The sequence below is a fragment of the Anabrus simplex genome, chromosome 8 (genome assembly GCF_040414725.1).
Source record: "Anabrus simplex isolate iqAnaSimp1 chromosome 8, ASM4041472v1, whole genome shotgun sequence".
In the NCBI taxonomy this organism is placed as follows: domain Eukaryota; kingdom Metazoa; phylum Arthropoda; class Insecta; order Orthoptera; family Tettigoniidae; genus Anabrus; species Anabrus simplex.
Genome location: NC_090272.1, coordinates 213180057 through 213192393, shown reverse-complemented (window position 1 = coordinate 213192393; position 12337 = coordinate 213180057). Strand labels below are relative to the sequence as shown.

The window sequence follows — 12337 nt, the reverse complement described above, 5'->3', positions numbered from 1 at the left end:
GTGCAAAAAGTTGGTACAGATGCATTCAAACATTTCTCCATTACTAAGAACATGAAATAATTTAGAGCTAAAAGTTTGGTTATGTCTGCTTCTACTCATTTGTGTGAACATCAGTTTTCATAAAGGAATTATGGCAATTCAAATAACAGAACCCATTTCAGGATGAAAGAGGAATGTTAAAATAGGCTGAAAAGTAGAGCTAGGTGGAAAATTATGAACTGATACAGAGAGGAGGCAGATAACAACAACAACTATATCAACATCAATCATCATCAACAACAACAACAACATAATTAAGCGGGACAAACCTTTAAGCTCCTCTGTAGTTTCTCTGAGTTTCTTGATGGTTACATCACGGTCTGCCACCAGGGAACTCAACTGACGATTATGCTGAAGAGCAGCTTCGTTCTGATCCTGGACTCTCTTCAAATCTGCCTCGAGCCTTGCCAAAGATTCTTTCTGCTGTTTAGCATCCTAACAACCCATGCAGAACAAGAGCTCAACAAACATTACGGTATGACAGCAATATATATTATGTCAAAAGGACAAGATTGTGCTACATCTGCCATCAAGGAGTCAAACATTAAAACACTCATAGCTCAAAGTTCCTTTAACTAAGTCTGATGTTATTTTTGCAACACACAAAATTGGTTTAAACTATTTTTATTAGGCTGACCAGTTATTCCCTGCCTAACACTAATATTTTAACAGTGATCGACATACAATGTTTTCAAACCATTAGACCGGCTTGACAGCCAGAATATCAAAACTTGATAAATATAAGAACACAAAAAAACAGCAAGGATTCTAAAAGATAAATATTTCATTATTATATCAGTGAAAAGTTCTGCTCTAGACTGGAAAGGATGGGTTGAGGAAAGATAAACAATGAAAGAAAATAAAAGGAATGATCAGGATGTGACTGATGAAGATTCAGGTACAGGTTTGTCTGAACAGGCGTTCTCAACGGGCACTCTGTTATTTGAGCCTGAATGCTCCTGGGGTCATTTTTCCTATTAAAATTTTTTGTTGTACAACCTGGAATAATAGCGATGCTATCGATTTGTTATATTTTTAGCAACTTCAAAGTAGCAAGGTTGGTTATACTACCAATCATCTAAATCTTATCTACCAAGCTGTATGTTTTGTTGGCTTGATTCGGGGGTGGAACTGTTGCCTGCACACAACTTGTGAAGGACAGTAATGCATTCCACTGCTGTTGCATTAAGCGTACATTGCTTTGCTTGCAACTCACAGTTCAACAACTGTGAAAATATTTATTAAAGCTATTCGATTTTAAGGTGCTCACATACTTAATATTACGGAGGTTGGGTTCGGGTGTAGTGGTGTTAGTGCTCGCAATCTTAAAAAGGTTGAGAATCTCTGACCTAGAACCTAAGAATCAACTAGTATGCAATGTCAACCTCATCCACAGGATATTTAGCAAACTCCAGTCTTCTTTCTAGTAAAGAAAGTATATACCTTTCTTTTTCTATGCATACCTAATGTGGTAAGTCTTTTACTCTTTGTAAGTCATAACTGATACAAACTTTGTGCACTATACGAACAGATGGCAACAAGGCACTGAGATGTTCTAGACACAATGATGAGGTCGTTTTGCCATTGCTTTCCTCACTAGGGCAGAAAGTGCTACTGCAACACAACTGACCCTGAGTAACACATTTCATAACATATGGACACCCTTGCCACACTCTGAATGTTGATACTCAGCACCACCCACATCCCAGCAGCTTCCGTGCTGCCACAGTCATACACGAGACCGAGACTTCGGTGGAGAAATTTTGCTAGAGCCTGCACCTGTCACGAAATAGCAAGAGGCACACTGTAACAGTATGCCTTCTACAATTGCAAACAAACGTTAGCTTATCACAAACCAGAAACACCATGATAATAAAACCCATCTTCATGTGTTTAGCATAGAGTTAACAGTTTCACACAGGAAAAATAACACCACGATCAATTAGGAGAGAGGACTCTTCATGAATGTTAAGTTCTATGAGGAACCCAAAGAGTACTTCAATATTCATTAACTCATTAGTAGGCGAATACCGTCATTTACCAGATTTAGTTGTGCACAGTCTTAACCCGTCAAAGCCCAATGTCACCAACGTTAATAACATTTTCTGCTCATCAGGCTGCTTGAACTTCTCTGCCTGTTGGAAGTATTTAAAGAAAGGTCTTATAATTTGAAATGGACCCGTTTTGAACTCGCAGCCTGCACTGATCAGTCACCTCTCGCTCAGATTTTTTTTTTTTTTTTTGCTAGGGGCTTTACGTCGCACCGACACAGATAGGTCTTATGGTGACGATGGGATAGGAAAGGCCTAGGAGTTGGAAGGAAGCGGCCGTGGCCTTAATTAAGGTACAGCCCCAGCATTTGCCTGGTGTGAAAATGGGAAACCACGGAAAACCATTTTCAGGGCTGCCGATAGTGGGATTCGAACCTCGCTCAGATAAAAGAGGAAACAGACTGGATTGAAGTGGTGAAGCAACCACAAATTATTGTAGTATGGAAAGCATGTGATAAAAGGTAATTTTATTTTGCATTTTATGCATGTATATTGCTTAAAGGTTCAATAATGAAAGTGATACATTCTTAAGCATAATATTATAATTTAAGCATATGTTATTGCCATGAAAAAGCATGGTGTCACCTGTAGGTGACATTGGTCACATCAAGTAGGCCTTTTTGTCCAGTTTCAGTTATGAATAGTATCAGATATTCACTTAATGTTTTTTCTCTCTCTTCAGCCTGACACTGTATCAACTACTACAAACATTGGAAGATGACAGTAATAATGCACCCCAGATGATATTATGTTTCCTCAAAATGATGGGCAGTTTACGGATGAGGGAGGTGGCGATAAAGTAACTGATTCTGTCGATGTCAATCCCCTTCCTGGTAGAATGTCGAGGTTGACAATGTAAATATATGTGATATCAGCTTACGATGGTAAGCCGATACCTTCTAATGAAATGCAGCAGGCATCTAGTCTTTCTAGGACAAATAAACCAGCATCTTCTATGAAAAGATACAATACATTGTGGGCAGCTACAGAGAAGAATAATTCTTATTATTATTTTATTTTCCGATTGGGTGAGGTGACGTGCATGAGGAACCTTCTGAATATGACGCACCACAACTGTCTGCAGTTCAGTTTTTTGAGTTACTGCTCATTGAAGAAGAACCTCATTGTGAAAATGTCCAAGTTATACGCTCCGCGCAAGAACCATATGCTAGACATAACTGTGATCAATTGCTACGTGACTTGGTTACCTCATAGACTTCGAGCCTTACCAAGGGTCTAAATCGGCTCCGAATCTGAGACAGTCCAAATATGCGTTAGGGGCAGCAGTTGTCCTCACACTTCAATGTAGGCTACCAGCAAGCTGCGAACTGAAACTATCCTGACCAATGTCACCTACAGGTGACACCCCTATATTTTCTTTGTGGACCACATTTCCTGCAGGTTTTTGGTTTTGCATTGTTTTTGTAGTGTAGCTAACATAATCTGAAAGGAAATACGTAGATTTATTTCCTGCACTGTGTTTGGGCTTTGACGGGTTAAAGACCGGGCAGGAAATACACACTTCCTTGAAATTAATAATGGACAGTTCTTTTCCCCCCAGGCCTGTCCACTACTGAGAAGTTTCACTGAATATTTTCCCTCAGTGATGTTTATTCTTCTCTTGAACACCTCTTTTTATGAGGAAAAGGTATTGCATGAAAGAAATATCAAATGTATGGCATCATGCGAATGCCAGGTGGAGATGTGAGGGATATGATTAACGCAGCACAAGAGACGTTAACAGGCAGCATAGAATGATATACGTGGTATACTGTGTAGGAGGGATATTGACTGAAGGGTCATTCCGAATAAATTTAGGAGATAGGGATCTGCACTCAGATGACTTAAACCGCGTGGATACATGTAATTAGAGAGTTTGTTCAGAAGGGTTTTAGGGAAGTACGTTCGGCAAAATTGGGTGGACTAAAGGGTGCTGATGAAAGTACAGTGATTTGGATGACAAGGTTGACAAAGTTTTTAGTGTTAACTGTAAAGATATTGGAAGGAAAGGAATAATAATTCAATACATATATATATATAAAACATCACCAGACTAAAAATTTTTGTCACTCCTGGAGTTATCATTACAAGCATACCACTACGTAACAAAATATGACAAAGTTTTTGTTTATCTTATTTTTGTGTGCATTTATTGCCTGATTTGGTGATGCTAATTATGAATATATAAGCAGTTTTTCTTAAGTTTCAATATTTTGGATATGATACTGAATGTTTCAATTTTCTTAAAATCCACTAATATTGCACGCTTATTTAATACGACTAGAGTCCTATAGAAGAAATCTACCATACAGTACCTCAAGAATTGGTGGGAATAAGTGCAAAAATATTGAATACCACTGAATCTTCACCTGTCAATGGTGACATTAAAAAATGTATGTTAGAACGACTTTTCCTCTTTATGTTCTTCTGACCCCTCTGCTTGTACTATACCCCACACACAGTCTCCAATCATAGCACAGTTCCAACGTCCCTGGTACCTTCTTTCCATGCAGTGAATGTCTTGGTGAAAGCGTTCACCATGTTCTTCACTTACAGCTCCTAAATTTGGCCTAAAGAAATCAATATGAGAAAACAAATAGTGCATTTTCACCAACAAACTACATCCAAGTACATGATAACTCTATCAAATTCTCTATCAGTTTCATGTAATTCTCACTTCTATTGTTTCTACAGAACTGTTGCACTACCATGCTAAAAGCATCCCAAGCATTTCGTTCATCAAGAGTCATTGAATCTTCAAGTTCTTTTGATTGTAACATCACACGAATCTGAGGTCCTGTGAAAATTCTGATTTTCATTTTTGCTTATGATAACTTGAGTAAAATTTGTCTGATGAGGCTCAGAGCCTCACTATTGCTATCGAAACCTTTAATGAATTGTTTAGCAAGTCCAAGTCTGATATGGAGTGGTGATAACAGAATCTTCTCCCTGGACGCAAGGGGCTCATTTCTCGCGTTGTGTGCACCTGCAACGAGTTCTTTTCTTGTTGGCCATTCTTTCCTGGTGTAATGCTGATCATCTGCTTTGCTGTCCCACAGGCAGAGGAAGCAATAATATTTGATGTAGCCACCTTAGCCACCTTGAAGTCCCAGAAGAAATCCCAAAATATTAAAACCACCACAAACATCCCATGTGTAACATCTGTGATTTAGTTTTTCCAAGGGCAGCTTCATATTTTCATAAGTCTCCTTAAGTTGTGCTGAATGAGCTACTGGTATCGAAGGAAACTTGTTCCCGTGCAGTAGGACAGTTTTGAGACTTCTACTTGAACTATCTATAAATAGACACTATTGATCCGGTTCATGAGGAATCTTAATGTGTTCAAACAGACCATTAACATCACAACAAAAACAAAGAGTTCTGTACATTTGGTAGAAGCATGCAAAATCCTAATTCCTCAGCCTATATTTTGATATTTTACAGGATTTATCAAGCAAGTTATATTGCTTCAGACGGGATGCAAGAAGTTCAGCCTTTGAAGTTAGCTGCAACTCCCTAACAAGGTCATCCAATTTTGGCTGAGTAAAGAGCTGTGGTTCCAAATTGCTGTCATCACTAAAACTGAAATCACTGATATCACATGAATTTGTCTCTACGTCCTTTTCACGTGTATTCTGTATGGGGGTGTTGGAATTGGCAGCTCTTCACTATGTGGTACTGGAGCAATAGATGACGATATGCTAGGATATGGAATATTCTTCCTGCTCTTTGTACTTTTGTAATGTGTAATATCCACCATACAATAATAACAGCCGTCGTGATGATTTGTAGGCTCTCGCCATATTCGGGGAATTGCAAAAGGCGTATATTTTCTTGTTCCATGTAGACAACCCTCAAGTAGACCGACAGCTGCCACAAGTGACATGGGGAGCCCATGAAACATGTTGGTCTCAAACATGCACACTGAAGTGCCTCACAGAACTTCGTACCGGGCAGAATATTTTTTTGCTATTGGCTTTATGTCGCACTGATACAGATAGGTCTTACGGCGACGATGGGTCAGGAAAGGGCTAGGAGTGGGAAGGAAGCGGCCGTGGCCTTAATTAAGGTACAGCCCCAGCATTTGCCTGGTGTGAAAATGGAAAACCACGGAAAACCATCTTCAGGGCTCCGAAAGTGGGTTTCAAATCCACTTCCTCACAAGCTGGGGTTCGAACCCACTATCTCCCGAATACTGGATACTGGCCGCACTTAAGCGACTGCAGCTATCGAGCTCGGTAGTTTCATGTTTCACTTGTTTAGATCCAATGTAATGTCCACAGCATAGCGCATTCAGCATGTTGCTTTTATACAATAAACACAAAGAAATAAACATTTAAAAGTTTTTGTTATGTAGTGTAATGTAACGAAATGAAATGGCGTATGGCTTTTAGTGCCGTGAGATCCTAGGGCGGGTTTGGCTCGCCAGGTGCAGGTCTTTTGATTTGACACCCGTAGGCGACCTGCGCGTCGTGATGAGGATGAAATGATGATGAAGACAACACATACACCCAGCCCCCGTGCCAGGCAAATTGACCAATGATGGTTAAAATTCACAACCCTGCCGGGAATCGAACCTGGGTCCCCTGTAACCAAAGGCCAGCATGCTAACCATTTAGCCATGGAGCCGGACGTAGTGTAATGTAGTACCGCGTAACTCCACCACTGGACTTCACTAACACTAGGATTCGGTTAGGAAGCAAGTCCACAAGGTTGTGCAGGTACATATACACCACTCCAACTGCAAGTGTATCAACACGAACAGGAAGTCAACCAATCAACACGAACAGGAAGTCAACCAAAGTTGCCCCCAATCCAAATAATGACTCATGAGGTAAAACAAGCCATATCAAAAACCAAAAGCAGGAAAGCTGCTGGTCCTGATGGGATCTACAATGAACTTATGAAGGCAACCGAAGATGTACTCCTAGAAGTGTGGACCGAGTTATTTAACGCGTCTCTAGACAGCGCACAAATACCTGAATCCTGGAGGAAGTCCATGATAAAAGTAATCTATAAAGGAAAAGGAGACAACATGAACAGGCATCGCCCTAGAAAACAATGCTTTCAAGATCTTTATGAGAATAATCACGGACCGATTAGCGAGGGAAACGGACAATCTCCTTCCTGAACGTCAGTATGGCTTCAGAAAACATAGCTCGACACTGCAGGAAGTAACGAACCTAATAAGTGAAATAGAACAGGTCTTAAGATTTCCAAACGGAAAATACTATGCAGTATTCATTGACTACACAAAAGCCTTCGACACCCTAAACAGAAAAGTAGTGATTGAGAAACTAGGGCAAATGATTGGAGAAACACACAGCATTGCAGTCCTTCTGAAGAACATCCTAGAATACAACATAGTTAACATAAGTGATGGCATCTCTCTTTCCCAAGATATTTACCAGACCAATGGAGTAATAGGGGCTGCCTGGCCGAGGCGGTAAAGGCGTGCTTGGTTCGCCCGGAAGGACGTGGGTTCAAATCCCCGTCAGGAAGTCGTAACATTTAAGAAACAAGATTTCCACTTCCGGAGGTGCATATGGCACTGAGGTTCACTCAGCCTACACCAAAAATGAGTACCGGGTTAATTCCTGGGGGCAAAGGCGGCCGGGCGTAGAGGTAACCACTCTACCCCATCACGTGCCGAGGTTAACAATGGTGGAAGCCTTTACCTTTCACTCCTCCAAGGGCCTTCATGGCCTGTACGGAAGTGACTTTGCTTTGCAACGGAGTAATGCAGGGTGACCCAATTAGTCCAATACTGTTCAACATTGCAACTGCAGACGTATCAAAAATAGTAGAATACAGTGAAACAGTATCACAACACATATACGATGACGACATGGTAATTGGGTCATCCAACTTGGAAGACCTTCAGGAAGCAATGAATAAGCTGGAAAGATGGGCAGAAGAAAATGATCCGCAGATAAACGAATCTAAGAAAGTAATGATGATCTTCAGAAAGGGAGGAAGCGCTGCAACAAAGGACAAAATTAAATTTCAGAACAGAGACCTAAACATAACGAATTCCTTCAAATACTTTGGAATAATCCTACAAGCGACAATCAACTCCTACAGAATGCACATAAATGAAAGGACAACAACAGTCATCAAAGCGATATATAGAATTAAAGACCTCCAAAAAATTTCTTTAAAAACAGCACTAGAGTTATTTTATGCAGCAATAAGCCCAATTGCCACTTATGGCATTGAAATTATTTGGGAAAAGTTATCTGTGGCTGACCTTAGCGCTCTAGAGAAACTAAAAGCCAGATTTCTAAAGCAAGTATTAGGTGTGCCTACGAACACAAAATCCAGGTTAGTGTACGAACTTTGTAAAGAACCATTCTATATCGAGGATCTAAGAATCAATCTAGTTCTGCCCTTCACAAGACAAAGCACAAAGATAATTGAAGAGAGAAGAATGAAACGAGCCCAAATCGAGCTTGAATTCTATGCCACCGACGCTATGCTGGAGCGGAAATCGACAGAAGCGAACTACGAACAGCGACATGTGGTTACAAGTATGGCAGTCCATGGCTTCCACCAAAAGCTATGTGTGACTAAGCGATTCCATGAGGTGAACGACGAGTGTGTGTGCTCTCTATGTGAGGAAGTGTGTGATCGCTACCACATACTTAAGTGCAAAAGAAGAACAAGATCAATCAATGAATACAGTAAAGACAATTAACTATTAAAACTCTTTGCAGACTTGTGCGCATTTCACTTATTAATTAAATATATCACATCCAGGTTAAGCTACTTGCTGAGGATTTGATCGTGCGATTCCACCAAATTTTGGGGATGTTGATGTCAACGTTTTACCCGCTGTTCCAACACGTCCCACAGACTTTCATTGGGGTTCAAGTCAGGTGATTTTGCAGGGCAATAGAGATGTAATAGGGTGGGGAGTGTTCATAAAACCAGTCATATATGCGCCCAGACAAATGACCTTTGCTGTTGTCATCTTGAAAATTCGGAGTATCAATATCATGAAGACGTTTGAAAGGCAACACCTGATCATCCAGAATGTTTCTGGTTCATGTTAGTGGTCACCTCAGCGAGCAGGCCAAATCCATAATAGGAAAAACACCCCCAAAACATCTCAGACCCACCCCCGGCTTGAACCTGACCTTATGCCTACACACATCCAGGATGAAATGCTTCATTTAGCTTTTGGTGCACTAAACGACGTGCGTCATTAGAATACAGGCAAAAATGTGATTCGTCAGTTCCACCAGTCAGCTACTGTCCACGTTCATAGATTTCTAGCCCATTGAAGATGTGCAGCTGTATGTGCCTGTTTGAGCAATGGCCTCCTGAAAGGTGACCAACTCCAAATGTTCAAGGCATGCAGTTGCCGTTGCAATGTTCTCTCGCTAACAGGTTGGGATGGACCTTCATTAACTGACTGCAGCAATTCATTCGAAATTAATTCCATTATGGTCTGTATTGACAATTATCACTATTAACAAGATTGGAGGGTCCACCTATTTACGATTAGTGTTGGCAAAACTTTTCAAAATATCGATATATTGGTTTTTCAATACATCAGTGTTATTGATCTTTAAAATATTGATATATCCTTTTTTTTTTAAAATATTAGTGTTACCATCCATCATTGTAGGTCTAGTTTTACATTTAACACAATGATTAAAGGATTCATTAGGTTTAATACGTCTTGACACATATCAGAAAACAAGCTTAAAACAATGACTGAGTAACATGACCTTTTCACTACAATGACACATTATAAAAACATTTACAGCCGAAAGATGTTATGATACACAGAAAAATAGTATATGCAAGGTATCTAGTAACCAGCTAATAACTTACACTAAAAAATCATATGAAGAAACTACAAACGTATAATTTGTGTACGAAGTACATCTGATAATTATCAGAGCTCTATAAAATAAAACATTTTCTTCCCAACTTCTTCCTCAGCACTGCAATTCCATTTGTTCGTGAAAAAACCTAGATTATGATCTTAGGTGAATTTCCAATACCTCTTACATAAGTCATTTAGAAAAAGCAGCTTGGATAACATTTTGCCATTTAATCGGTTTTTCTTTTCCGTGATCGTGTTACTGGCCTTTGAAAACAGTCTCTCTGCTGGGACAAAGGTCGTTATAATGCTCAAGTATTGCCTAGCTAACAATGCACGATGAATGAGTTGTGAGTGTATTTACCGAAGTGAACTGAGAAATGAAAATTCAAATTTCGTAACTGTAGCATGCAAGTATTGAAAGGGTCTGAAAAAGAACCAAATCATAGCCAAAAGTATTAAATTAGACAAAAATATCGATATGGACAATATATCGGACCTCAAAATATCAATGTCGATATATCAATATTTCCATCTCAAAATATCGATATTTCCGATATATCGATTGCCACCTCTATTTACAATATTGAACAGGCGGACCCTCCAATCTCCGTTAACAGCAATTCCTGGCGAGTTTAGAAGCGATTTTGATTCACCAGCTATGAGGCGCTTCACCTGCCCTTCTCAGTCACCGTACTTTTCCAATCACAATTCTGACGTATTTCGTGGCCAGCAAAAACAGCAACTTCACGCATCGTATGGCCACGGGCATGGCCAAACCCAATTGCCCCATTTGTCTGTCACATCCTTACATCTACCCATGTTGATGTACACTGTCCACTAGAAACATCAATGTCCTCATTGATCGTTACTGCCTTATGCTCACATAGAGGCAGTGCATGTGCGGTTTTTAACAACCTCAAGCACAGAACATATAGTGAACTGGCAGAAAGGACAGGCTGTATTCCCCTAGAACCTTCCCATTCGAAAAAGCCAATTTCTCTTCAACAAGAAGTGAAACATCATTTTTTTTAAAGTAATCAAAAGCAGGCAAAGATTTTCCTGTTCTTATCTTGTCAGAACAGCTTCTGAAAATTATTTTCATTATCATTAATGCAGATCTGCCATATACTTCAAGGGTTATGAATTTCATGTTGTTGGTCCGTATAGAACTGAGATTACATATAAATTAAAAGAGAAAAGTTTTCCACCTATTCAATTGTAAACTATGTATTGAATAGGTGGAAAACTTTTTTGTTTATAATTTATACTGCTAAAATACATGAAAATTTTGATCAGGGTCACTTTATACAAAGGGTTATATATTATGTCATTTTTGCTATTTCTTATAGCGAGGTCAATTTTTTTCCATTTTTATCCTTATCAGCAGAAATTTTATTAATTTCTTCTTTTTAGGCCATTATCCTTGGTTCTGCTTTATTACATAGATACATATCCCATGTCGTTCCACCTTAAGCGAATATTATTTAATCACATTTACCCATTAACAATGAATAATCAACATCTGAATATCATCGAAGCTTTGAACAAACCAGGAATACTCAAACATCAGAAGTTTTTTTTTTTTACAAGTTACTTTACGTTGCACCGACACAGATAGGTCTTATGGCGACGATGGGACAGGAAAGGGCTAGCAGTGGGAAGGAAGAAGCCGTGGCCTTAATTAAGAACAGTCTCAGCATTTGCCTGGTGCGAAAATGGGAAACCACGGAAAACCATCTTCAGGGCTGCCGACAGTGGGGTTCGAACCCACTATATCCCGAATACTGGCTGCACCATCAGAACCTTTCAGTACTCTGTTCGATAACTGTGAAATAAAGTACCGTACTCTAACTTTATCAAACCACTATCAGCACCCCTTCAAAATCCACATTCCTAGTGAGTGATAAGAGCCGGCCCCGTGGTGTAGGGGTAGCGTGCCTGCCTCTCACCCGGAGGCCCCGGGTTCGATTCCCGGCCAGGACAGGGATTTTTACCTGGACCTGAGGGCTGGTTCGAGGTCCACTCAGCCTACGTGATTAGAATTGAGGAGCTATCTGACGGTGAGATAGCGGCCCCGGTCTAGAAAGCCAAGAATAACGACCGAGAGAATTCGTCGTGCTGACCACACGACACCTCGTAATCTGCAGGCCTTCGGGCTGAGCAGCGGTCGCTTGGTAGGCCAAGGCCCTTCAAGGGCTGTAGTGCCATGGGGTTTGGTTTTAGTGAGTGATATGGCAATGCTTCTTATCTAGATAGGTTTCTGACAAGACGGGGAGGTATTATTGTTTTTACAAGTTGCTTATCATAGCACAGACACAGATAGGTCTTACGGTGACGATGACGGCTCCATGACTAAATGGTTAGCGTGCTGGCCTTTGGCCACAGGAGTCCCGGGTTCGATTCCCGACAG

General features: G+C 40.3%; 1 protein-coding gene across 1 annotated transcript in view; it reads right to left on the bottom strand.

Moving 5' to 3' along the window:
- Positions 1-12337, bottom strand: part of LOC136878992 (cingulin-like protein 1) — a 217113-nt gene that overhangs the window by 171418 nt on the left and 33358 nt on the right. The window contains exon 4 of the mRNA XM_067152662.2: positions 309-474. Coding sequence (XP_067008763.2) covers positions 309-474 — 166 coding nt within the window. The remainder of the gene's footprint in view (positions 1-308; positions 475-12337) is intronic.